The sequence below is a fragment of the Gymnoscopelus braueri genome (assembly GCF_963280865.1).
Source record: "Gymnoscopelus braueri genome assembly, chromosome: 12".
Lineage (NCBI taxonomy): Eukaryota > Metazoa > Chordata > Actinopteri > Myctophiformes > Myctophidae > Gymnoscopelus > Gymnoscopelus braueri.
Window position 1 is genome coordinate 41,483,452 of NC_137614.1, and position 27,501 is coordinate 41,510,952.

Genomic DNA, 27,501 nt, shown 5'->3' on the forward strand with positions numbered 1-27,501 from the left:
AACTGGATTGTTATCATTGCCTCACATATTAATAGGGACCAATTCTTTATTGGATCATTAACTTTAGTCTTATTTCCAAACTAATTAACAAACTGTGAAATATTTCCCTCTGACAAGGGTCTATGTAATCCACAAACTTGTCATAACTACTTTATTTTACATGAATAACAGCTATCTTTTACTTCCCCCTGAAGAAATCCTCTTTGCATTTAAGAAGCTATAGCTCTATTTGCCATCTGGAACAGTGCAAGTTTATCTAAATAATGGACAATCTAAAAGTCTTGGCTTGCTCTTTGTCTCCACCCTGTGGGCCTATAAAATTCCATAAATTTAAATAAATTGACAACCGCAGGCATAAAAGAACAGGGGAAACATATTGTGTTGATGGCTTACCATCATACACTCCCTGTACTAGAAAATGATACAGTTCACAAGTTAGAAGCTACTGCTCTACCAGCTCCCATTATCCCTTCACATCATTTTCAAATCTAACGCATAAAAAGCAACACATCAACATAAACATCAGCCAAATCTAAACAAACACACATGTCAAGCTACCACACTGATGCTGTCAAACATGCATATCTAGAAAGGAAGTGGTTGTAGATTTTATAAGCTCATCCTTTATGTTTCGCAGTCAAAATGCGAAGCATAAATATTATAGGTCTACTCATGTCTAGCTCAAAGGTTGTCAATGACATAAGGCTGACAGCTGGACATGCAGGGTCCCTTTAACACGTCTGCCTTTCTTCTTATTATTATTATTTGGCCTGTTATCTCATTAAGCCAAAGTTCAGCATCTTGGATGTCAGATCATTTTTACCCAGATACATAGTCAAATATTGCACTAAACAGGGAGACAACACATAAACTCTTATTGGCTACTGAAATGAAGAGAAATAAAGGGGTATAGGCCTGTCACAATTATTACATAATCGTCAAATCGCAATTATTTGAGATAATCGCAATTATTTGTGTCATAATCGTCATAATCGTTTCCATGTTGAAACATTTTCAGATATTTCCAAACATTTAAAAAAAAATAGTGTAAATAGCCGATCTACAAGCTCACAACTCGTAGCCATGCGACGCGTTGTGAGCTTGTAGATCGGCTATTTACACATTTCTTTGTGTATTTAGGTTATGTGTCACATCTGCCATGTGCAACTTCAAAGCCTATAAAAGCCAAACAGAAATGTAATTCTCAATGACAAAAAACACAAAATTAAATCGTCAATGCAATTATTTCAGTGACAATGAATCGTCAAGTAAAACTTAATAACCATGACAGCCCTATAAATGGGTAAATAATAAATACAATGTTGTTTGTCAGGTATAGCCTATATATAAAGTGATCTGATGGACGAGCGCACCCCTGGACGTTCTAAGCCCGATTTATAGCCTTCTCCGCAGCAGGCTACAACGGTGTTGCTTGCCGAAAAAAGAAGAAAAAAAACACGTCAGTGCTTTTCGGTAAGCGCCACCGTCGTGGAGTCTAGCCTATTAGCCCGTACATTAAGTTGTGGTGTTCTTCATCACAGCTGCGTGGTGGCATTCCGTCTCTCAAGTGCGACGGGCGAACCGACATTTAAAACGCGTTCCGTCTCTCAAAGTGAATATAGGTCAAGTATTTAATTGGTGGCAGAAAAAGACAAATCACACCCGTGGATTAAAAGACATCACTTCTGACACGCAAATAACGGACCACAAACTGTTATGATCGCCCCCAGAAAACGCTCATATGCACGCTTTGGGAAGCGGGTTGAAGGACCTATAATCTTTCAAGGATGGACGCGTAAATAAAAAATGAAAAATAAAAAGATCTAAGACACGCCAAAAAATATATATGATACAGGCGATACATGCGAGACTTTGCTCAGATGTTTCGTATAAAAAGGCATCCGAAATAAACTATGATCCTCTGCATCGAATGCACTTAACAGCTTAACTAAAAAAAAAATGCTTCTGAAAGCTGGGTAATAAGAGGAGAAGTTGGTCGATGGCAATGACATGCTGTCATTTGTACTTAAATGACCCGGAATCCTATCCTAAGTCATGTTGAGTTGAATGCATATCGGTTAGGATTTAGCACTTTAACCATACTGACCCGTGCGTGCTTTAAATGTGGGGCTATACGATGGGAATAGTAGCTGCTAGAATGCAAGGCTAATATTAGCTGGCTAAAGGTAATGATGTCTCCACGTTCACAAGCTGCCTTCAGAATAAAGAAAATAACCGGTAGCCGCCGTTCTGCAAAAAAAAAAACGTCACTTAGTCTTTACCACGCGTATCGTTTTTGCACGACTTCGAGCTGTTCTGCATCACGCCAGCAGTCATCCTGGGTAAATTCATCCCGTTATAATACATCTCTTACCTTCCGACTTGTTTTCGGCAGCCATTTCCCCTTCACGCGCAACATCCTCCTCCTCCTCACGACCGTGGGTACCACGCGCGTGCACGGCGAGGACAGCACGAGGAGGGACCGGGAGGAGAGGAGCAGCATCAGGACCAATACAAACTTACCATTGGCTGTGAGGAGGATGAGTGACAGTGATGCTCTGGAATTACTTACAGTATGAAGATGACATGCGTGATGATGAAGAAACACTACTCCCTTATTGTTGCAACTCTAAATAAAACAACGGAGGCTATAATTGCCTGGAAAGTGTGCGATCAGGACGCCAAATAAAATAAAATAAATAAAAAATATACGATCAAATATTTGTAATAATAAGAAAAAATATGTATTTATGGAATGATTGATTGAATATTTAGGCCCATAGGTTAATTATACTTGGCAAGCAATGTGAAAACGATTTTTAAAAAAAACTGTACATTTTGGATGAATATGTCATAGCATTTATATAATGTTTAGTAGGAGTAGGTAAAATGGCTATACTGCATATCCTATCTATTTTCAAATGATTGTGAACATATAAGTAGCGTTTACACGTTATGCCAGGCTTTATTCTCTAATGCTGACTGCTTGAACGGGGTTGTAGTTTTGAACGGTGGTGCTGAATGGACAGCTCCTCTGTGCTGCGTGATGTCACCACCAGATAGGTCCTGGAAGTACATTATCTCATGGGATTGGAATGTAGCCTAAAGCCCCATTTATACCTCGTAGTACGACGGAGTTGGCTGCAAAACAAAACTGATCTACAAGCTACCAACATAAATTAACACACACACACACACACACACACACACACACACACACACACACACACACACACACACACACACACACACACACACACACACACACACACACACACACACACACACACACACACACACACACACACACACACACACACACACACACACACACACACACACACACACAGCTGTCCTAACATCCATTTATATGACAATGCTGTACTGATATTTTTATGCTGTATATTGTATCGATACTGTTTTTTTTCCTCTCTCTCCCTATAGCTTTTTGCATCTTTATTATACCATTAGTTTCTTGTTGCTGCCCATAGCTGTATCTCCTTTTTGTGTTTCTAACTGCTGTACTGCCTTTGGCAACTGCATTTCCCCTGTGGGATCAATAAAGGTCTGATGTTCTATGTCATAAATCCTACTTATATTCACAAAATGTGTCAATAAAGAAATGGAAAGAAAATAAAAGAAACATCAAAAGACAATCCCTTGGGCATGTCATTATGGAAAAAACAATTCAAGAATTCTCAAAAATAGCAGATCTACAAGCTCACAACATGTTGCAGCGTGACGCAATGATCTATTTGTTATTCGTCATGACGAAGCATATAGGAATTAAGTGGTTAACTTTGTGTTACCTACTTTCACCTTCCTCCAATTTCAGTGCCTGTTTTCAACAGATCTCATTAGGTAGCACATTATAAAAACATGAATATCAAATGAGAATACTTTTTGTCAGTCACCCAAGCCACAAGGAGGCGACAAAGTGCTCAGAGACGTTTGACAGATGTCTAAATTTAACGAGGAAGGGAAAAAATAACTATGGCTAAAGCAGAGATGAAATAATAATAAAATCTTAAATGAAAAGAAAAGAAAAAGATGCAGAAAAAGAAATGGAATGAAGAGGGGTCAGGAAAGTGAAATGATATCTATGTGACCAGTACTAGCAGTAGTTTGAATTGACCAGATACGATGACTACCCCACTATCTTTAACCACTTAAACCCCTATATGGGTAACCGGAGTCCCTCAGGGCTCAATACTAGTTTTCTGTTTACTGTTATTGTGGGGGAAGCTTTCGCCGAAAATAGCAGATCGACAAGCTAACAATGCGTTGTCCCAACAATACCGATGCTGGGGTTTAAGCGGTTAAGGGGAGAGACCCAAATACATTTAGTCTACTCGTTTTAACTTACAATATCCCCACATAGGTGTCCCGTTAAAGGAGGAGTGACAGAGGCTTTTCTATAAAAACTCAAATTACACTTCGTATTCGACACTACACTACATTAAATAAAATACAGCAGACAGCCAGACACAGAACTTTGTGCCCATACCGAACAAACATACAAGCCAAGGACTATAAAACTTAAATACGATTAAAAAGTACGATTTTTTGTTGTCAATGTCTTATTTAAAAAATAAAAATAAATCTATGGAGAGCTGTATTGTTTAATAAAACTGTTATTCTCCAATAACAATATTTATATTTAAAAAAAAAGTACGGTAGGATTAAGAGCCAACTATCTGGCCAGGCGGGATGAAACACTGCACACAAGCTTAGTCTAAGCACACTCCACACTCTGTGTGAAAATCACTGTACACTAGATAAAAGCACTGCACTCTATATGGAAAACACTGCACACTTTGTTAAAGACACACTACAATAGGGAGGGGGCAGGGTTAAAAGCAAGGGTCACAGCTCAAATAATTAAGAAAAACCTGTACACAAGGAGGCACCAGCTAATAGCACAACTATGAAATTTAGGAGGAAAAGCAGTGGCTGCCCTGTTGATCACAGCCAGTGTAAAACAGGATCAGCCTAAAATGCAGTACATAATACTTGGAACAGACACAATGAACCATTAATCAACTTCCTATCTCCTACAGTAGTTCTAAGCCATCTAAGGTGTATGCCCAGCAGGTAGAAATTAAGCTTGGGTTCACCAGGTTCTGTTCATCAGGCACCTCTAAAATACATCACAGGACATATCGGTATTACTTCAATAATCACAGGAGCAGGTACATAATCATATATGAACCACCAGAACAAATTGCATAAATATGTACGATGTAAGTATCACTTAATACATGAAACATTACATTACAGTCATTTAGCAGACGCTTTTATCCAAAGCGAATTATAACAAGTGCATTCAACATAGGTAGGGAACGAAACTACTAATCACCAGAAGTCTTAAGTGCATTTTCTGCAAAAACAAGCAACCAAGAGTATACCTAGCGCTAAGGTAAAAGTGCAATATATCAGCTACCTACTTTCTTAAACAGATGAGACAAAATAGCAAAATCAAATGAGCAAGAGCTAAAACAAATAAGTGTATCGACTAAACAAGATCCAATAAAACAATACAACAATAAAACAAGAGTTCGTACAACTAGTTAACAACAAGTAGGCCAGGCAAAGAGGAAGGGTAGTGTTTCCTGAAGAGGTGGGTTTTCAGCCTGCGGCGAAAGATGGGCAGTGACTCTGCTGTCCTTAACCTGACATCAGTGGGAAGTTCATTCCACCACTGTGGGGCCAGAACAGAAAAAAGTCGTGACCGTGTAGATCGACCAGAAGGACCCTTCAGTGACGAGGCAATCAGACGCCCCGAGGTGGCAGACCGAAGTGGTCGGGCAGGGGTGTAAGCATCGACCATAGCCCGGAGGTACAAAGGAGCTGTTCCTTTCACTGCCCTATAGGCTAGCACCAGGGTTTTAAACTGAATGCGAGCCGCTACGGGGAGCCAGTGTAGAGAACGGAGAAGGATAGTTGTGTGGGAGAACTTGGGGCGGTTGAACACCAGACGAGCCGCAGCTTTCTGAACAGGCAGATGCCGGAGCACCAGCAAGGAGGGAGTTGCAGTAGTCCAGGCGGGAGATGACAAGAGCCTGGATGAGCACCTGGGCTGCCTTCTCCGTGAGGAAGGGGCGAATCCTCAATCAATCCTCAATCAACCATCATTTTGATGAAAAACAAACAAACAAAAAAACACTGGCAAGCCCAACTCCCTACCTTCCAGGTATGGGTGTATCCCAAGTACGTGACAAGTTTGGGATTCAACAGGTTCTGTAAAATATAAACATTTATCATAAGAACCACAAGATCTGAGTGCATAAACCTTTAAGATATGTTATTCCTACCTCCAGTTCTTTCAAATACAACAGGTGTAACTTTATCACTCCCAAACGTGAACAAATGTTATGTTGTGAAACCTCACGGGACTTGCCCTAGAATGAGGTTTTGATAGTAGCCTACAATGTTTAAATGTACAATCATACAGTAAACAACAGCAAGTGTAAATAATGTAACCAACAAGGAACCACTGCGCATGTTCTGGTTTCGAGTCCAAAACACTGGTATAGGCTACAGCCAAGAAAAGGGTGAATTGGTTTTAAGTTTGTCATAAAAAAAGTACATATTCATATTCAGACACCCTGATTAAGGCGTAAGCCAATACGCATTTGGTGTTCTAGTCTGTTTTAATAAAGCCTTTTTGAAATTAAAAACTCTCATGAGAGCCTGATCTGCGATATTTCTCCTCTTTTTCCATCGCAGTTTAATAACGTTGACATTCTTCAAAAAAGTTCTCAGATCCATTCATTGCTTTAAGCTCACGTTTCACATTCTAAAGATGTCATCAATAGATTCATATTACACACATTATGCTGTGGTTACCTCTACAGAATTCGAAAGCCAAAATATTAGTAAGCAGGTTATTATCCTAATAGGTAAATGACAGTGGTGGAAAGTAACTAATTACATTCACTCAAGTGCTGTACTTAAGTACAATTTTGAGGTAGTTTTACTTTACTGGAGTATTTCCAATTTTTAATACTTTTACTCCACTTCATCTCAGAGTCAAATATTGTACTTTTTACTCCACTACAATTATTAGAAAACTTTATTTACTAGTTACTTTGTAGATTTGGTCGGATTATGATTACAAAACACTCTAACCACAGCTATAGTTTTCGGCCATTTGAAAATAGCAGATCTACAAGCTCGCGATGTGATGCATTGTGAGCTTGTAGATCGGCTACTTTCAAAATATTTTTTTCCTACGTTTTGAACTTGTGAAATGGGACATGAAATGGGTGAGTACTTTCTTACTTTTGGTACTCTGAGTACATTTTTATACAAATACTTTTGTACTTTTACTCAAGTCAATTTTGAATTCCGGACTTTTTTACTTGTAACAGAGTATTTCTACATTGCAGTATTGATACTTTTATTTATGTAAAAAAAAATCTGAGTACTTTTACCACCACTGTTAGTAAGCACTAAGCAGGTTATTATCCTAAGTCAGAGGTCTTCAACAGGGGGTCCGGGACCCCTAGGGGGTCCTCAGAGTTACTACAGGGGGTCCGCCAAATCTTTGTGTGATATGATATTTTTTTACGTTAACTACTTGAAGCCTAGCATCTCTTTTCTGAGGAGAACTTTAGCCAAAAATAGCCGATCTACAAGTAGATCGGCTATTTTTGGCAAAGAGGTTTGGTGTAGAGGGTGGAAAAAAGATGAATCTACAACACAATTTTATAGATATGGGGGTCCCTGCTTCATCTCTCTCTCAGCTAGGGGGTCCTTGGCCTGAAAACGTTGAAGACCCCCTGTCCTAAGTAAATCATATCTCCTCCAGACCAGAGGGGAGTGCTGCAACGCAACCACCACGGCAGCTCTTTATATCAACCAGCAGAAAAAGACATGACAGGGTGTAAACATGGCGCCCGCCTTGGAGGATGATGAGATTGATAATGATGATTATTACTCTCTACTAAACGTCAGGAGAGAGGTAACGTAACGACCCGAACCCTTGACATTAATGATTCTACGAATGCATATTAATGTCATGATCATTCTGGAACGTTGATCGCGCGGATCCGTCGCTGTTTAAGAGCAGAAGTCCAGCGACACGTTTATGTGGTGACCCTCGACATTGATTCTCTGTCTGACTGTGTGACTGAGCTGAGGTTATGATCATATAATGTCACACACAACCAATAATACCTATTGTATTTTTTAACGTGTTCTCTAAGTAACGTCGTCGAGGCTTCGTGTGTGTGAGCAGCTTTTCGAGGTGCACGGGCAGCAAAATGTCAAAATCGTGAATGACAGATGTCAGATTCTTACACCGACGCGAGCAACTTATTATGAAACTTAAAGTCAGTGTTGGAGCTCGTTTAGCAGCTAGCCGCGTCGGCTAACGTCAAATACAGCATAGTTTCAGTTTACCTTAACAGACAGTGGAAATGAATAAATACACATATAGCAGCACCACAAAGACTATAATGCATTAGTGTAAACCCCAGAAAGGCTGATATATTCGCCCATATACGTTGCATGTAGCATAACATGGCCATATAAAACATTCCATGCATTTTTCGAGGAGGAGTGACCCGGTGGCGTTTGAGTTACTCCGTGTGTTTACTTTACTCACCTAATAATGAATTGCTGCAACTCGACGTCAGCTTTGCCATGATGTAGGATGATATCCATTTGAAAGTTGTCGCAGAAACGTAGTATTTAATCAAACGTCTGTACTATTCCCACGACGAGATTCCCACGGACAAAATCCATGTAATTTCTCAGCAGCACATGAAAACACATGTTAACATCCTTCAGTGAAGGCATACATACATTTGCACACAGGTGCAGGGGTAATTAATCACATGGTCACACCTGCCAATTTGTCAATTTTATTGTCTCTTTGTTTTTGTTTTTGTTATTGCTGCTACATTGTTGAAGATCCAAAACATAAAATAAGTTTAGTCTTGTGTACTCATATATAGTTGGCTGTAACTATAACATGACTGTATACATAAATGTATGTCATGTGAACCATGGCTACTATAACAACAACAACAAAAATGGAACTTTGAAAGAAAATGCCAGAATTAGCCAGGCTATTTTTCATCTGTAGTCCTTGAAAAAAGGCTTAGGCTTCCTAAGAAAAGAAGAAGAAAAAAACATCCAAGCAAAAACAAGACATCTAGTGACTAGTGATCAGTTTCAATTTGTTTTAACCAAATGGTATCGTAGAGTACAAGTATGTCTATACATTATAACTAGTACATCTCTGATGGTTGGAGGTGTTCTCCCTACTCTTCTATTGATATAGTTAGACCCTTGTGTCAGGTAGGAGCCCAACATTATCCCTGGACAAGTGGGGATTCCTTTTTGAATGAGAGGTAGAAATGTACATTATGTCTCATGCAAGAGACCCAGGTCAGACAAAAATGTTACAGATTTCTACTTTAACCTGAATGAATGATAGTGTATATTATTATGCAAACTGCTGATGTTAACAGTTCAGTTTTGACTCTACATACAAAAACAAACAAAACATTGCCACATGTTTGTCTCAAGTTATAAATTCAAGCTTGTGATCAAATAAACGCATACATGTATGGTGTATAGAACTTAAATGGCTGTGTTCATTTAACTTTAGGAGCGTATGAATGTAACCAAATGGACCCATTTGGTTACATTACTCTCTCAAATGGATACATTTACACAGAGGAATATTATGGATTGGATATGCAAAGGACATGCGGTTGGATTCATGATGCATGAAGTAGCCTGACTGACAACCCTTATAAATACGTTTTTTGATCTGTTTTTGCAATTGTGCTTTAGGCGACACAGGACGAGCTAAAGGCAGCTTATAGGCGGTTGTGTATGCTGTACCACCCGGACAAACACCGCGATCCTGAGCTGAAGACACAAGCAGAGCAATTATTTAACCTTGTACATCAAGCTTATGAAGGTAAAAAAAAAGCCTTGATGCATGTTGTTCTACTCTTTCAAAGTGTCCTTGAGCAAGACACTGAATACCAACGACCTCGTTGGAAACAAGACCGCAAGGACTTTTATGAACGGACCTTTTAGACAAAGTATTTTAAATGTAACTGTGCTGTTTTACATTCTTTGCCTTATAAAATATTCAATCGATCAAAAAACCCTAAGTGCAACGATCAATAGTGCCTTGGATGGTTTCCTCTGCCGTCGGTGTGTGAATGTAATATACATGTAAAGTGCTCTGGAGAAAGACTATAGAAATGCAACATTTACTATTATTGTATGGGATATTTGTATGGGACATTTATATACAGTACTGAGAACAAAATGTCATCATTTTTCTGCAAGCTGTGCATTTATTACTGACATTAATGATGGTCTCTCTTCTCTCTAGTTCTTAGTGATCCACAGTCTCGGGCCATCTATGATATATATGGAAAGAGAGGACTGGATGTTGAAGGATGGGAGGTAAACCTGTTAGATACCGTAATGACTCCATTCCCCCTATGTCAAGGGATTTCAAAGTAAACATTGTACACATGTCAATACAGTAATCTGTGTCATTAACATCGGTCCATTTGAAGGTATTGAGTTGATATAATAACAAAGTATGAAGGTACACAATAGGTGACACTCAAATATTGATACACCACAACACTATTATATTGAGAGTCTGAAACAACACAGTTGCTCCTCACCAGGTGGTGGAGAGAAGACGAACGCCGGCAGAGATCCGAGACGAGTATATGCGTCTTCAGAGAGAGCGGGAGGAACGACGGCTTCAGCAAAGAACCAATCCAAAGGTGAGTTGACGAGGTAGTTATTAGTGGCCGTGACGAGGCTCAATCTGGGCTGCACTTATTGGTAAATTTCTTACTGATTATTGTATTGATTACTTTTTGATTAGTCAAATATTCGCGAATAGAGTTTTTAAAAATAAAATAGCCAATATACAAGCTTACAAAGTGTTGCGTGGCGACGTGTAGTGAGTGACCTTGTAGATTTGCTATTTATTAAATCGATTACCGATTAGCTGTTGTACTCGCACTAGCCTAGCCTCAACCTGCCGCTGTTATAATGAATGAAAGTGTCTGTCTTCTAGGGAATGATCAGTGTGGGTGTTGATGCCACAGACCTCTTTGATCGCTATGAAGAAGACTTCGAGGAAGTGGCCGGTGGTGCACTCCCACACGTTGAGATCAACAAGATGCACATATCACAATCTATAGAGGTAAGATGCACATATCACCATCTATAGAAGTAAGGCCTTGAGCCAGGGAATGTGTTTATTATGAAATTTTGTCCGGTCTGACTGTGCAAACCTGCAGTATGCCAAGTTTCTGTTAGCTGTGAGGGAAATCGTTTAATCATTTAAGCCCTGTATACTTTGATATATGCCAAATAGTGTAAATAGCCAATCTACAAGCCCCAAAAACGCACTGCGATGCGATTCGTTGTGTGGCTTGTGGATTGGCTATTTTCACTATTTTAACCCATTAAGACCTGGAACGCATCTGTGTCACTTTAGATTTCCTTGGCTATTCAAAAATAGCAGATATACAAGCTCATAGTGCGGCACCGAGTGCCGCGCTATGAGCTTGTAGATCTGCTATTTTTGAAAAATCATGAACTTTTTTTTTTTAAATATTTTTTTCCGAAAAACTGTTATGATTTAGATTTTTTTTAGAAGCGGCCTCAGGTCTTAAAGGGTTAAAAAAGTTTTGCCGTTATAAAGTAGGGACGCCAGGTTGAAAACGTTGAAGTTGATGGACCTCTCTTCCCTTGTACAGAATCAGGAGACTTACTGAATGTGCGTGCGTTTTGTCTGTTTCAGGCTCCTCTCACCACAAAAGACACGGCCATTCTGTCTGGCTCTCTGTCAACTCACAATGGAAACGGAGGTGGAAACATTAACTTGGCCTTAAGAAGAGTCACCTCTGCAAAGGGCTGGGGGGAGGTCAGTACTGATTGTACCGCTCAACCTTGTGCTGTCCGCACTGCAGTCATTTACACGAAAAGTTTTTCGTGTAAATGTTTTTCCCAAACAGTAGGTCGGGACCCATGTTTGGGTCGTGGAGCGATGTTTATGGGTCGCGAGTAAATATCTTATTTTTTTTGTTTCCTACATTAAAGAAATTTATTTCAAAAGATTAAAAAAAGTTTAAACAAAGAAATCACAACATGTCATCAATTAAAAACAAATCCAAAATGTTTCAAAAGCAGTTCATAAATAATCATAAAATCTAATAATTTCCATAAATAGATTTTATAAAAAAAACATTTTAGAAGTAGTGAAAATAGCAGTTCTACAAGCTCACAACGCAGCACGAAACAAAGTGAGCTTGTAGATCTGCCATTTTTACTAGTTTGGGCCTTGGGCAAACATCTAATTTCTCTTTTGGGTCTTGAGCTAAAAAACACTGAAATTGTATGTAATATATATATATATACTGTAATGCAGGAGTCAATGTTCAAAGTGTTTCTTATCACAGACGTTCAGTTTTACATTAATTAGACCCCAATTCAAATTATTCTGTCCAAGGAACCCTGATATGAAGCGATATTTGGTTTAAATAAAATAGTCTAAATGTACATGAGAAATAGACTTGTTGTGGTGATATTGAAACACACCGTTTTGTTAAATAGTCACTCATACTGTAACTGTTTTGTTATGTAATAATTACATTTCGCTGGGGACCCCCTGGTACTGCCTCAAAGAGCCCTGGAGGTCTCCAAACCACACTTTGAAAACGGCTGCTGTAATGCTCCATGTCTGCTCCCTCTTGCTTTCTCTATGTCACACGTAAAAAGAAATGTGACCTTTTATTCTCTGGTGCTCTGTGGTTCATTTTGAAACAGCTTGAGCTCGGTGCCGGAGACACTCACGGACCTCTCTTGGGGTTGAAGATATTCCGAAACCTGACGCCACGCTGGTACGTATAGAAGAGAGGAAAGAAATGTGTATATATTTATATATATTATAGAGAATATTATCTAGAGTAATATGCAAGTGCAAAAGTCTTAAGCGCTGTCACACACTTGTGAGCTTGTAGATCTGCTACTTCTGCTATTTTTTAGAAACATTTGACCAATTTGTACATTTTCGGGTCGAAAGTGTTTAACCTTTAACCACTTAAACCCCATTTCTCTACATCAAATCTCTTTGCCGAAAATAGCTCATCTACAATCTCACAACGCCAAATGTTCACTCCAGGTTGAAAGTGGTTAGGCCTAGGGCTGTCACAATTATAAATTTAAGTTGACGATGAATTGGCATTGAACATTGGAACATATGAAAACAATGTAAAATTGCACAGGGCAGATATGACAAATAACTTAAAAATACAAAGAAATGATTGCCATATTTAATAATGTATACATGTAAAAATAACAGAAATAGCAGATTTTTTTTTTATATTTGAAAATTTGTGAAGATGTTTCAACATGTAAACGATTATGCATAAATAATTGCGATTGTCAGAAAGAAAAACAATTAAGACGATTATGTAATAATTGTGACAGGCCTAGTTAAGCCTAATAATTTATGCTTTGATGATGAAGCGCCTTGCGACCTGTCACGCAAAAAAAAAAAAAAAAAAAGCATCTTCAGCTGACGAAAGGTGTTGCGTCACGTTCTCTTTGTTTCCCGAAGCGAACGCATCTGTTTCACTTTAGACTGGCTATTAAAAAATAGCAGATATACAAGCTCATAGCCCGGCACCGAGTGCCGCGCTATGAGCTTGTAGATCTGCTATTTTAGAAAAATCTTGAAAAAAAATGTTTTTGATTTTTTTCAAAAAACTGTTAGGATTTAGAAAACATTTTTTTAAATCGCCTCAGGTCTTAATGGGTTAAACCTGGCTTTAAGTTGTTAACATTTTGGAATGGTTGTGCCCCATCCACCACCAGCTTCCTGACCGCCCAGTGCGGGCTCCAGTTTTCATCCCGAGGGGTGCGTCCTGGCGTCACCACCGTGCTGGCCCGTCACCTAGACAAGAACACCATGGGCTACCTGCAATGGCGCTGGGGCGTCCACTCCTCTATGAACACTAGCGTCGTCAGGGACACCAAGCGCACACACTTTACCTTCGCCGTGCAGGTCAGCTCGGCAACAAGACGTTACATTTTTAATTCTAAGAATAAAGACGGAAAACACTGTTCAGCTATATAACCACTGCTCTTTGTTCTCTGTGCAGCTCGGCATACCTCACACGTTCTTTATGATGAGTTACCAGTACAAGTTCCAGGATGATGACCAAACCAAGATCAAAGGATCTATAAAGTATGTGTTCCTATAACCCCGGGGCTACGCTAGCTGCGGAAACTTTGGGTTTTCTTACTCGTGTGTGCTGCAGCACAGTGGTTTTCAAACCTTTCAGGCTGCCACCTAAAATGATCATATTTGAACTGGGGACCCCCCCCCCCCCAAAATAATCATGTTTGAACTGGGGACCCCCCACCCTGACAAGCACTTGGAATGTAGGAGTTGAGGCATTACATTTTGTTTCACTCGGTTCCACAGATAAATATTGTGAAAATAAAAGATCTATAAGCTCGTAGATCGGCTATTTTCAAAATGTTTGCCTCTTATATTATTTGGCAATTTTGTAGGTATTAAAAAGGTATTAAAAGTCCTTAAATTGTCACTTCACGGTCATCTGGGGACTCCCCCAAAAAATCATGTGGGTCGGACCTATGTTGAGAACCACTGCTGCAGCGCAACACTTTTTAGACGATTGAGCGAGTGGTACTACACATAGCTGTTGGAAAGGAACTTTAACCACTTAAACCCATATACTTCATTGATCGGAGTCCCCCAGGGGTCTATACTAGGCCTACTCCTTTTTAACTCAACACCAAATCTCTTTGGCCAAAAAAGAAAGAAGATCTTTAAGCTCACAACATGTCGCTGTTTGTAGATCTGCTATTTTTGCAGATTTTTTCATGTGGTGAAAGTGACACTTCAGGCAGGGTCCGGGCACCTAGGCTCCATTGCAGCCTGATAGCGTGTCGCTGGTTTGAGTCCCGATCCCGACGACCTTTGCTGCGTGTCAGTCCCCGTCTCTCTCTCCCCATTTCCTGTCTATGTACTGTACACTATCAATAAAGGCAGAAAAAGCCAAAAAAAAGTGACACTTCATAATCTGATTATTAATTATGTTCTTGAGCTTGTACAGATTACAGAACTAATTGCCCCCACTGGCGAGTCAATACAGCAATCAGTTTTGCTACTAGATCTTCAAGTGTTCTGGTGCAACCAGCCTTCTCAGTTTGGAATAGGGATGTTTGTGTCGTTGGGAGTCTGCCACACCAGGATTTGCATCAGTCTCGGATCATGTGTTGTTGTTGCCTGTGGCTCAAGTTAGGGCTAAAAAGTATCCTCTGCAGCCCTCTGGCAATGGCAGCCATGATTTGTGTTTGTTACGGAGTACTTAGGTAGAGACAAACTTGGAGCCACTCGCAGGGCTCCCCACGCATTGTAGGTGCTGTAGGTGCTGCGTCTCTTCAAGTGGTGGAGAGTATGTACTCAAGTACTGTACTTAAGTAGAATTTTGTAGTATTTCCAATTTTCTATATTTTACTTCTACTCAATTACATCTCGGAGGCAAATATAGTACTTTTACTCCACTACAATTATTGGACAACTTTAGTTACTAGTTGTAGATTTTAAATATTATTACAAAACATACATTAACCACTTCAGCCCTATATAGACTTCGGATAGCCGATCTACAAGCTCACAACGCGTCACATTGCAACGCGTTGTGAGCTTGTAGATCTGCTATTTTCAAATGATTTTATGCATTATGAAAACATGATATGGAAGATTTCTGCATAATGAGTACTTTTATGAGTAACTTTTGTTACTTTTAAGAACATTTTGATGCCAATATTTTTACTCAAGTCAATTCTGAATACCAGACTTGTACTTGCAACAGAGTATTTCTGTACATTGTATGGTCTCCTTTTAAAGGTGCAGTTACGGTGTCTCTGTGTTGCAGATCAGGCTTCTTTGGGACTGTAGTGGAGTATGGTGCTGAAACCAAGATCAGCCGACACAGCACCCTGGGGGCCACCGTCAGTGTCGGCGTGCCGCAAGGGGTCTCTCTCAAAATCAAGTAAGCATATCTCACAGCTCTGCTTTCGTTTTTGTTTTAACCCATTAAGACCTGAAGACGATTCTACAAATGTCTTCTAAATCCCAACAGTTTTCTGAAAAACTTATGTTTCTATATCAGTGGTGCTCAAACCTTTTCATGTCAAGGACCCCCAAACTTATATGTATTTGGCCGCTGACCCCATCTCAAAATATGTTGTTCAAGGGACCCCCCAGAAGCAAAGATTGGAGTTAAAAATGTTCGCTTTAAAACAATATATATTCAAAGATTTGCACACATTTTCACGATAAAAAAAAAATGCAGATCTACAAGCTCGTAGCGCGGCACTCGATGCCGCGCTATGAGCTTGTAGATCTGCTATTTTTCAATAGCCAAAGTGTAACATAATGCTTTTTAGCTCAAATCACGAAGTGACACAGATGCGTTGCAGGTCTTAACACATTGGGTGCCAGAGGTTTATTAAAAATGTATACGTTCAGTGCCTGCTATTCTTCCATCCACTTACGTTGATACGTTTCGTGCTGTAGAAGCCCCGACTCGGAAGTGCATGTAAACAAAGCGTGCGTGCGAGACGGCGGAGGGTCCCGACTAACGCCTGGAACAATAATATTTCTAACGCGATCCTCCATTGCAGAGTGATCGCCGATCGAAAACGGCTCGCTTCCACCACGTTAAAAAGAAATGGAGATATTAAGCTTTTAGTCAAGGAGCTAACATTGGAAAGGCCGACCGGAAGGATTTTTGACATGGATCCACATCCGGCCTCTCCTTCTCAGAAACTCCTTGGATGATCCCAAAGTTTCGTTAGAGCGCCCCACATGGGCCCAACGTATAAAAATTAAATTGGGTTAAAAACGGTCCGGACCGTTTTCGGCACTTCTCGTTTGGAGTCTCAAAAACGGTCCGGACCGTGTTAAAGGGTTAAGTTGCTTTAGCACTAGGCATGTAACGATTTATCGTATATCGATTTAAATCGATTCAAAGTGGTGATGATTTAAATCGATGCAATAAAATATGACATCGCGATGCAACCAGCAGAGGGCGCAATCGAGTCAGACTCCCTTCGTTGTTATCCGCCTACTATTTTGTCCCCTCAGGGCCACCATAGATGCCTGCGTCGGTCTCTGCTTCACTCACTCAAAGGCAGGCTATGAACGGCAGAGAGGGGTTCACGTCCTCTCAGGCTATGAAATCTAAACAACTAGGATCGCACTGCATAAAGGTCCGAGGGAAATGTGCGTTGCATGCAAACATGTTTATTTGATTGATGAATAGCCCAAACTAACGACGTTGCTAGCTGTCTGATTTAAACTCTGTAGGAAACATACAACTGATAGGCTTCTAATGAAAACGTCTAATTCTGGAGCGCCTAAACGTCTAATTCTGGGGTGCGGCTGTAGAGTGCAATGAATAATAATTTAATTTAATAATTTAACAATTGTATCAGACTGCTGACAACGTCAAACTCCTTTCAACACTGTCTTTCAGATATATAGCGAATTTCATTGATACTACTAATCAATGAATTATTATCTAATCTCATTTGGAGCAGTTTAAAACAGTTTCCCTTATTACATAAATGTGTTGTTTTATACAGAATGCTGAGAATGTAGCATAGATAAAAAATAACTTGTAAATCCCAAGGCAAAGCCTTAGTTTGTTTATTTGAAGAGATTTTCTTTATCATTTATTTCATCTGGGATATATGTTTCAAAATTCATTTATTTATTTAGGTTTATTATTTATAGACTTATATATTTAAAGTTATTATTTAACAAATAACATGTCTTAATGTGTCAGTTAATACATGTACCTCATGAATAAAAAGGCTTTATTTAATTTCATATATTAAAAAGAGGATAAGAGAAAATATAGTTTTTAAAACATACATGATTTTTGTAAAATAAATAATCAAGGTTTTTCAGTAATTTTTCTGGAAAATAAATGTGCTAAAAAAATCGTGAGAAAATCGTGAGGTATCGTGAACCTGGAATCGTGATTCGTATCGTGAGTTGAGTGAATCGTTACATGCCTATTTAGCACCCAACAGTCCTTCTCCTTGGTTCAGACCAGAATGTCAAATAGTTTTTCTGATTCACATTCACAAATGCTTTTCGATTATTGGTCCAAAAGTTAAGCCTAATTTATGCATCGGCGCGCCATGCCGTGCAAAGAAGTATGAATCCGGCTTTAGAGTGAAATTGGATGAAATTGGAGAAACCCATGGAGTCCCATCTAGTTATGGTTGTGGTGGTAGATATTTTTATCTGGAGCACATCAGAGAGTATTTTTAGATGATGTTACAATTTGAATATTCTGATCATCTCAGCGTTTTTGTGCACTTCATCGCCAGATTTTCATCTGTTGAAAATCAGACATTGTGCATGGATGTGCATGTAATCCTGGTAATACCCACTTCCGAGGATTTATAGGATTTCCTAAGCAATTTTAATAATCAAATGACATGTCTTTCAATTAAATCCACGTTTGTTGTTCTCCCCGGTAGATCACCTGGTAGAGCGAGCGCATAATATATCATATCAAGTCCTTGTCGAATCTGACCCCGAGGCCCTTTTCTGGGAGTCATCTACTCCCCGGCCTTTCCTTTCTCTCTACTCATTGTCACTGTGAAATAAAGCAGAAAATGTTGGAAATGTTTAAATCCATCCTAAAAGTACAAATCCATAAACCATTGGTTCTTAAAGTGGGCTTTGGGGACCCCCAGAGGTCCTTGTGGGGGTTCCAGGTGGTCCCCAGCTAAAGTAGTTAACATAGAATCATTTTAACCATTTTATCCATTTATACTGTATGTTGGATATTCAAAAATAGCAGATCTACAAGCTCGTGCCGCGCTGTGAGCTTGTACATCTGCTATTTTAGAAAAGATTTGAAAAATATTGAATGTTTAAAAGATATATATATATTTTTGACATACATCTTCTCTTCTGGGGGTCCCTGGCACAAAACCTTTTCAGATGTGGGTCCCCGGCCAAATACATATCAATTTGGGTCCTTGTCTTGACATGAAAAAGTTTGAGAACCACAGCCTAAAGCGATAGATTAGGCCTACTGTACGCTTCATGTAGCACGGTACGTTTGAACATCTGCTGAAGTGTGACCACACTAAAGCTTGTGTAGCCACTTTACTAACAAATCCTCAAAGTACTAAATAAAAAGCCAAGGGATTATCATAACTGCTACATCCTCCTCCTGTCAATTTTCTCAGTTGTGATAACTTTCATTAATTTTACTTTGATGTATGCCTGATGTAAAAAAAAAATCATAATCTCGTACCCCCACCTCTTTGAAAAACAATAATTTTTCATTTATTTTTAATGTTTCACAAAAAAGGAAAATTGTCAAATAAATAAATAACATGTGGCCTTGTAGCAATGTTTTGCTACTGTATTTTTTGAAAATCTGTGAAAGTATGAAATAAGTAAAAAATAAATAGACATATACAGAGTGATAAAAGTGATAACACTTACTTTAGATTTTGACATGCCCTTTGGTGTGCCTTGGGCACAGAAAGTTTGTGTCTGTCTTTCAAACTTTTTTGTCTTAGATGCCGTCTACCCTGGCAGTGGCGGTGCCATTAGGCCTTGAGCAGCTACCAGGGGTGTCTGTCTGGGCAACACAGTTCAGAAAGATTTCAGTCTGCTTACTCGGTTAAAATAGTGAGAAAATGGATATCCACAAATGTTAGAAATTCAGGACGTTTCACAGAGTTTAAGACCAGCTTCAAGCTTTGGCTAAAGTCAGCACAAATGTGTCACCATCAATGATTGCCTTGTTCTTTTAATTATATTTGTCATATTGATTCTTTTTCCTCACACTGTTGGACTGTTATGTAGTGTAATGTTTCTGTTAGTGTAATTGATGTTTTGTGGTTGTTTTTGTTTTTGTCCCAGGGACAACGGATGCAAATGAGATGCTACTGTAGCTTACTCTGGTGCAATTACTTTTAATTGTGCGCTGTCCTTGGCAATAATAAACAATAAATCAAATGGAATGTTAACAAAAAGCAGACGGAGAGAAGGGACAGATAGTGCTTCACTACCATTATTTCCATCATCATGTTTGCTCCGTAAACAGTTTAACCCATTAAAACGGGGAAAGCATCTGTGTCATTTTAGCTATATATATATATATATATATACAAAATATGTTTCAGAAAACTCTTAGGATTTAGAACAGGGGTTTAGAACAGTGATTCTCAAAAATAGCAGATATGCAAGCTCAGAGCGTGTCACTTCGTGCTGCGCTGCAAGCTTCTGCACCTGCTATTTTTGAGTGTTTGAATAATTTTGATTTTTTTACCCAAATCTTCTCTTCTGGCACAAAAGAAATTGAGAACTACTGATTTAGAAGGCATTTGTAGAATCGGTCTCAGGTCTTAATGGGTTAAACAATATTGTGTCGTGAGCTTTATTTTACAACCTGCACTGACGGCCAGTCGTTGGACGATACCTCTGTAAACCTGACAGTCGGTCAGAAACCAGGCATCTGGCAACGTTTGACAAGACTCATCACGTCATTGAAACTCCCCTCCCCTGTGTCCCCATGCCGCAAATTTTAACCCATTAACACCGGGGACGCATCTCTGTCATTTTCAAGATTTCTTTGGCTATTCAAAAATGACAGATCTACAAGCTCATAGCGTGGCACTCGCTATGTATGAGCTTGCAGATCTGCTGTTTTTTTTTTTATCGTGACAATTTGTGCAAATCTTTGAATATATATTTTTGTAACTGTCAAATGTCTCAACAAAATGTCTAATTTTTCTGAAAAACTATTGTTGCTATATCTGTGGTTCTCAAACTTTCATGTCAAGGAACTCCAAAATTATATGTATATATGGGCCGGGGACCCCCCCCCCCCCCCCCCCCCCCCCCCCCCCCCTCAAAATATTGAGATGGGGGGGTTCCAGGGACACAACCGAGTGCCGCGCTACGATCTTGTAGATCTGATTTTATTTTTTTTATCGTGAAAATGTGTGCAAATCTTTGAATATATATTGTTTAAAGCGAACATTTTTAACATTTTTTAAGGTCCTTGACATGAAAAAGATTGAGCACCACTGATATAGAAACATACGTTTTTCAGAATACTGTTGGGATTTAGAATACATTTTGTGGAATCGGCTTCGGGTCTTAATGGGGTTAAACAGGGCTGTGTGTGAAAGCCTCCTTGGTTTGTTCCATTGTTTTTAGCCCGGTAGAAGGTTTTAAAGTTCAGGTGACGGGTGTAAAGCTTGTGTGTTTGACTGTCTGGATTTGTGTTGAACTTCTTTAATTTGTGAGAAAATTAGGCACTAAATAAAGAAAAACCCCGCCTCCCTGTCTGCAGGTTAAACAGAGCCAGTCAGACATATTTCTTCCCAATCCACCTGACGGACCAGCTGCTGCCCAGCGCCGTGTTCTACGCCACAGTGGGACCGCTGGTCTTCTACCTCGCCATCCAGAGGCTTGTTATCCGGCCTTACGTGCGCGCCCAAAAGGAAGAGTAAGGAAAAGGATCCCTTTTATGTAACGGTTTCATATTCAGAAATCGGGGTTATTTAATATTAATGGAATTAGCTCTATGCATATTATTGTACCAGAGTTATCTTGAGAGACACTTTTTTTTTTATTCTGCCTTTTTTATGTTGGATTTTTATTCTCGTCTCTCTCACCACCAGAGACTTGGAAAAGCATCGAGAGAGTTCATCCACGGACATCGCCAGGAAGAGACAAGAGGCGGAGTCGGCTGTGAGTCTAATTAGGACCACGTTTAACCAGAGTCTCGATTTAGAGTGTTGCATCAGAACTTCCATTAAATCGTGTGTGTGTGTGGAGACAATTAACGCAAGTGGATGGAGATTTGGTCTGGACTAAGCCAGTCTGACACAGTGATCCTCCCCGCAGACAACCTTTTCCTATGACATTACTAATACTATCTTTACTAGTAATGAGTCACTATTTAACGTATAAAGAGTAAATGCATTTATGTATTCAACCCATTGAAACCGGGAAAGCATCTATCATTTTAGCCAAATACATATAATTTTGGGGGTCCTTGACAAAACTACTTTGAGAACCACTGATATTTAGCAACAAAAGATTTTCAGAAAACTGTTAGGATTTAGAAGACATTTGTAGAATCAGCCTCAGGTCTTAATGGGTTACATACATGCCAAAATATATATATACTACATGAGAAATAGTAATGAACGTAACTACTGCATAACTACTACAATGAAGGAAGCTACAGTTCAGCATCAAGTACGCATCAATCTGTTCCTGCTAATAATGATCACACTGAAATGCACATACCTGTTTCATCTTCCTCCATGCTTGAAAGGCCAATCTGCACCAGCCAATTAGAGAGACACGTCAGAAACGCCAAGGCCTCATCCTCGTCAACAGACACAAAGTCACGTTCAGCTGATCATTGAAGTTAGATGAATAGACCTTTTATTGATCCCCAGGGGAATTCAGTTGTCATAGCAGCACCTCAGTAAGGATACAAGTACGGGTAGAGAACAAGAACAGAATAAGTATGATGCTAGTTTTTTTTAAAGTGAGTGACTATGTCATTACGTCGTTACCACAGCAACCAATGCTGATAGGTTGACGATGTCTGAATAGATCAATCTGATCTGAACTGATCACTTGCAAATAACAGTGGACAGTCAGTCCTAAAGATCACATTTGAGAAACCAATTGGATTTGCCTGCAGACCGAACAAAGCCTAAACAAAGCACCGTTCACATGGAGTTGTATTGTAGGTGTTTGTTTTCATTTGTATGTTCTCTGTGCAGGTTTTACTGATGCAGGAGTCCGTACGCAGGATTATTGAAGCAGAGGAGTCTAGAATGGGTAAGATGATCCCTATGTATGACCAGACATGCAGGGAAAAGGCTTATTCCTGGAAAACTGCATAGTTTTTGTTTCTCAATTATTACAGTGGATACATGTTTTTTTAACAAACAAATTACTTTGAAGCTGTGACTTGTTTGAATAGTGTTCAACACAAAACCTTATTCCTGAGATAAATCTGCAAATCTTTCCTCCACTGAAGACACGTTTCCTTCTGATCTTTAAAGCATACTGTAATTAAACTTTCGGTAGAAGTTTGGGTTGTGTAGTTACAGTGCCATGATGTAACTCCAAATATTGGTGAGAAATCTTCAATAGTTGCTCTGTAGATGAAAAATTGATGATCATATAATATTGGATATTCTCCCGATTGAGTTGCATTGCATAGTGAAACGGGTATAAAAGTCACACCTTTAGCACACAAATTTACGAATGTAAAGAAATTCTGCCAATGTATGAAATTACAAAACCCGACCTAGCATTGAGTGAGGTGGAAGCGAGGGAGAGCCTATTTCAACCACTTAACACACTGATCTACGCTTTACTGAAGCAACGTGTTGTCAGCGCAATAACCCCAGCAATGCTGGGCAAACTGATTTCTGTGTACTGTATTTATAAAGTTGCTAATCACTACCAGCAGAGAAATGTATGAAAACGACCCCCAACTAAAAAAAATGTATTTCATGTTTCACAATTATGTAATGGTAAAACTTGCTAGTTAGTTAATTCAAATTTTTTGGTCAGAGCCAGAGCTGGTCTGTGAAAACCAGAACATTGTACAAACCATCTCCGGGTCCCTTGGCTGACAGAGATCGAATACATTTGGCCACAGATACAGTAATACTGATAAAAACAATTATATATTTTTCTACCAAAGATTATCACTACTAATAATCGTCATTATAATACTAAGTAAAAATAATCAGTATTATAATTTTTGCCACAATCATGCAGCCCATGTAGATTGTAGGAAACATTGTCAAATTCACCCCAAAACCAAACGCATCGCGACAAGCGGTGAGCTTGTAGATCTGATTTTTTAGCATTTTTTTTAAATTCAAGTGAAATCTTTTAGAAAATGTGTAAAATGTTCGCCTATAATGAGCATGCCCAAATATACAGACAACAGTTTGAAAGTGGTTAATCTATTGACAGACATTCTGGGCTCCATTGACACAGTAAGAATAGCTCTGTGGACACTGGCAGATTATGCTGTGATAATAAGAGTTATGTTTGTAACTGTCTGTAACCCCATGTGACCAAAAGCAGTTACTAGTGAGATCATTGAAAACGTTTTTCATTTCACAGAGTGGTGAAAATAGCTTTTGGAGCGGCTGTGTGTTATCAAAAAGCTCTCTCCTGACAGCATCGTTTTCACCTGAGGTTGTGTAACAACTGATAATTAGCTCATACCACCTGTCCTCCATGTCACTTTGACTGGATTTAATAGGTTCCCAGAGATGATGGGACTTGTCATGCCGCTGTTAACGATGTATAATGACACACACCTGCTCAACTTCATTTTAATACAGAACAAAAAGTTCTTGTTAAAAAGTTCAAACTCTATATTCAGTTCTATATTCCAATCACTGCTATAGAGTGTTTGTTCAGTAAAAGGGGTCTCCCCACCTCTGAGTAAACAGAAAGTACATTGCCAATTTTATCTAATCAGGAGAGAGAACCTCATAAATGTAATTTATCAGCTTGTGGCGGTCCAGTTCCAATTTTGTTGGAACGTTGTGAGCTTTGTAGCTCATGTTGTGATCTGCAATTTTTGCCGAATTTTCGCCCCAGAATAGGGGGCCAGGATTCATCTATGTAATATAGGGCTGTCACGATTACAACATTTAAGTTGACGATTGTCACACAAATAATTGTGATTTAATTGTGTTTTTGGCATTGCACATAAAAAAAAATACATTTGTTTCTGTCTTCGTAATCAAAAAAGTGCACAGGGCAGATATGACAAATAACCAACTAACATATTTAATCAAATAAATAGCTGACGTGACGTGTTGTAAGCTTGTAGATCTGCTATTTCTGCTTTTTGTATATATTTGAACATATATGAACATTTTTCAACATGGAAACGATTATGCAAAATAATTGTGATCATCTCAAATAATTGCGATTAGACGATTGTGTAATAATTGTGACAGGCCTAAATATGACAAGATCAAAGAGCCTTCTATAATCAATAGAATATCATTTAAATTGGCTGTTTTGGTCACCAAGCTACTTTTTCATTGTATTTTGTGGAGATTTCTCCAGCCTGTGTAACATGATGAATCTACAGTATTCCTTATTTTCCTGGGTTAGGCCTCATCATCCTCAATGCTTGGTACGGCAAGTTTGTGACGGACAACAGTAGGAAACACGAACGGGCCAGGGTCATCGACGTGACCGTGCCACTGCAGTGTCTGGTCAAAGACTCCAAGCTCATCCTCACAGAGGCTACAAAGGTATGTTCACACACCACACGCTTATCGGCTTCAGTATGCGCTTCTTTCATTGTGCTGCTGGTGTCTGACCACACCTTGTCTTTGTAGTCCGGACTCCCAGGGTTCTATGACCCCTGTGTGGGCGAGGAGAAGAGTCTAAAGGTGCTGTACCAGTTCCGTGGAGTCATGCATCAAGTCCTGTCAGGAGACATGGAACCACTCAGGATACCCAAGCAATGTAAGTCACACACACCGTAGTAATAATAATAATAATAATAATAGCTTGAATTTATATAGCACCTTTCATGAACCCAAGGACGCTTTACATCAAATACAATGAGCAACCAACAAACAAACAAACAAACAAAACGACAAACAACTATTTGCCATAAGCCTGAGAGAATAGGTGTGTTTTCAAGGCAGCCTTAAAAGAGTCCAGTGTTGGAGCATGGTGAATCTCCATTGACCATGGAGTATTGAGTGGCAAATATACTGTTGTGTAGTGACACACAGAAGCTGGATAGCAATTTTGATTGAGACTTATCCAGAAAAACGTACCCACTGGAGTATGCGACCCGCCCTATAGAGTCAAACGATTTCAACAGTCTATTGTTGCCAGGAGACATGTGAAACCTGTTTCTTGTTGGCTTAGCTAATTAAGAGACGTTTCTCCAACGTTTTATCTATGCTTGTTTCCCAGGGCAACGGTTATAAATGGGACATTCACAAAGGTTGCAACATTCAGGACAGGATTGTTGTTGTTTATTATGTTCCAAGTCTTATTGACAACGGGAGTAAAATGGTGCTCTAGTAGATGGATGCATTTGTGTGCATCCAATTCTCCCTCCAGTTTGAAACACAGCTGTCCATATACATTCAGCTAAATTACACATCAATTTTTGGGGCTTTAGCCTTGTACTAACTGTGATATCTCTTACTGCTCCCATTGTACAGCTCACAGGATTGACGCCGACACTTAAGAGCTCCTCCACTGAACTGAACAAACAGACACGTCGCTACGCGGACTGTTTGACACAAGATGGATCAACTCTTATTTTAGACACATCATGGACTGAAGTCCTCGTTCCCAAGACGACATGCATTTTCATTTTGTCTTGATATTGTCTATATGCAGAGACAAAACATCACATACTGGGTTGTTTGTGATTTAATGATCATTGTACAACGATGTTGCCCCTTTAGCTTATTGAACCCTATATACGTAAGTTGATCGATGTCCCCAAGGGTCTATACTTGGTCCGTTCCTTTTTTTTCCCTCTACAACAAATCTCTTCGCTGAAAAAACGATCTACCAGCTCATAATCGTCGAGCTTGTAGATCTGCTATTTTCGCCGAATGTTTGGCCCAGAATAGGGAAGCTAGGGTTCATGTCACCAAAATCAATAACGATGTTATTCCATGGGTCTTTTATTCTCCTCAGTACCCATTTATTTTTGATATGGCTTGTAATGTATGGTTAAGTTCTGTTGTACACAACACTGCAGTGCCTATGTGATTGAAGACATGAATGCACCTCTGTATATTTGCCATATTATTAAACATCATTCTTCCATATTGTTTTGTTTTCTTTATTTTCTTAAGAAAAGTAGGTGTGCCTTTGCAATAAACACTAAATCAGAAGGATGCCATGTTAGCATCACAATACAGGAAGCTTATGAATGTATGGGAGCATGTGATTGGTTGCCATGGCAGCTTATCATTGGCATAACCTGTAAAAATGAACAATGATATATAAAGCCCTGACCCTACCCCAAACTCACATTCATTAAAGACCTCAATCCCAAACACAGCCTGATTCCACAAAGAACGTATCTGAACGAGCGCACACACACACACACACACACACAAAGTTTGTTTAAAGAATTCAGGCTGGAAAGGTACAATTGAGTCGTTCCCATAATTTCTCTACACTCAATGTTTTAAAGCTTTGTCTTTCCATAGGTCACAGCTTGAATATTTCAGTTCCAATAATTTACAGTTGGTTCTTTAATCTTGTTCAGAAGAATACAAGAGATTATTTTTCAGAAAACTAATCTGCATATACTCGGAGACAAAATGTACAAGCCCCTAAAACCAAAAGCCATGGAT

General features: G+C 39.3%; 1 protein-coding gene across 1 annotated transcript; it reads left to right on the forward strand.

The window, feature by feature from the left end:
* Positions 1-7,886: 7,886 nt before the first annotated feature.
* On the forward strand, positions 7,887-26,965 carry LOC308096987 (dnaJ homolog subfamily C member 11). The gene is made up of 16 exons (XM_080444523.1): positions 7,887-7,966; positions 9,811-9,940; positions 10,367-10,440; positions 10,674-10,775; positions 11,075-11,203; positions 11,807-11,929; positions 12,832-12,905; positions 13,882-14,071; positions 14,169-14,254; positions 15,975-16,091; positions 21,441-21,596; positions 21,772-21,841; positions 22,894-22,951; positions 25,271-25,413; positions 25,501-25,630; positions 26,347-26,965. Exons 1-16 carry the CDS (start codon positions 7,895-7,897, stop codon positions 26,370-26,372), a joined length of 1,680 nt encoding a protein of 559 aa, XP_080300649.1. The 5' UTR covers positions 7,887-7,894; the 3' UTR covers positions 26,373-26,965.
* The last annotated feature ends 536 nt before the right edge of the window (positions 26,966-27,501 follow it).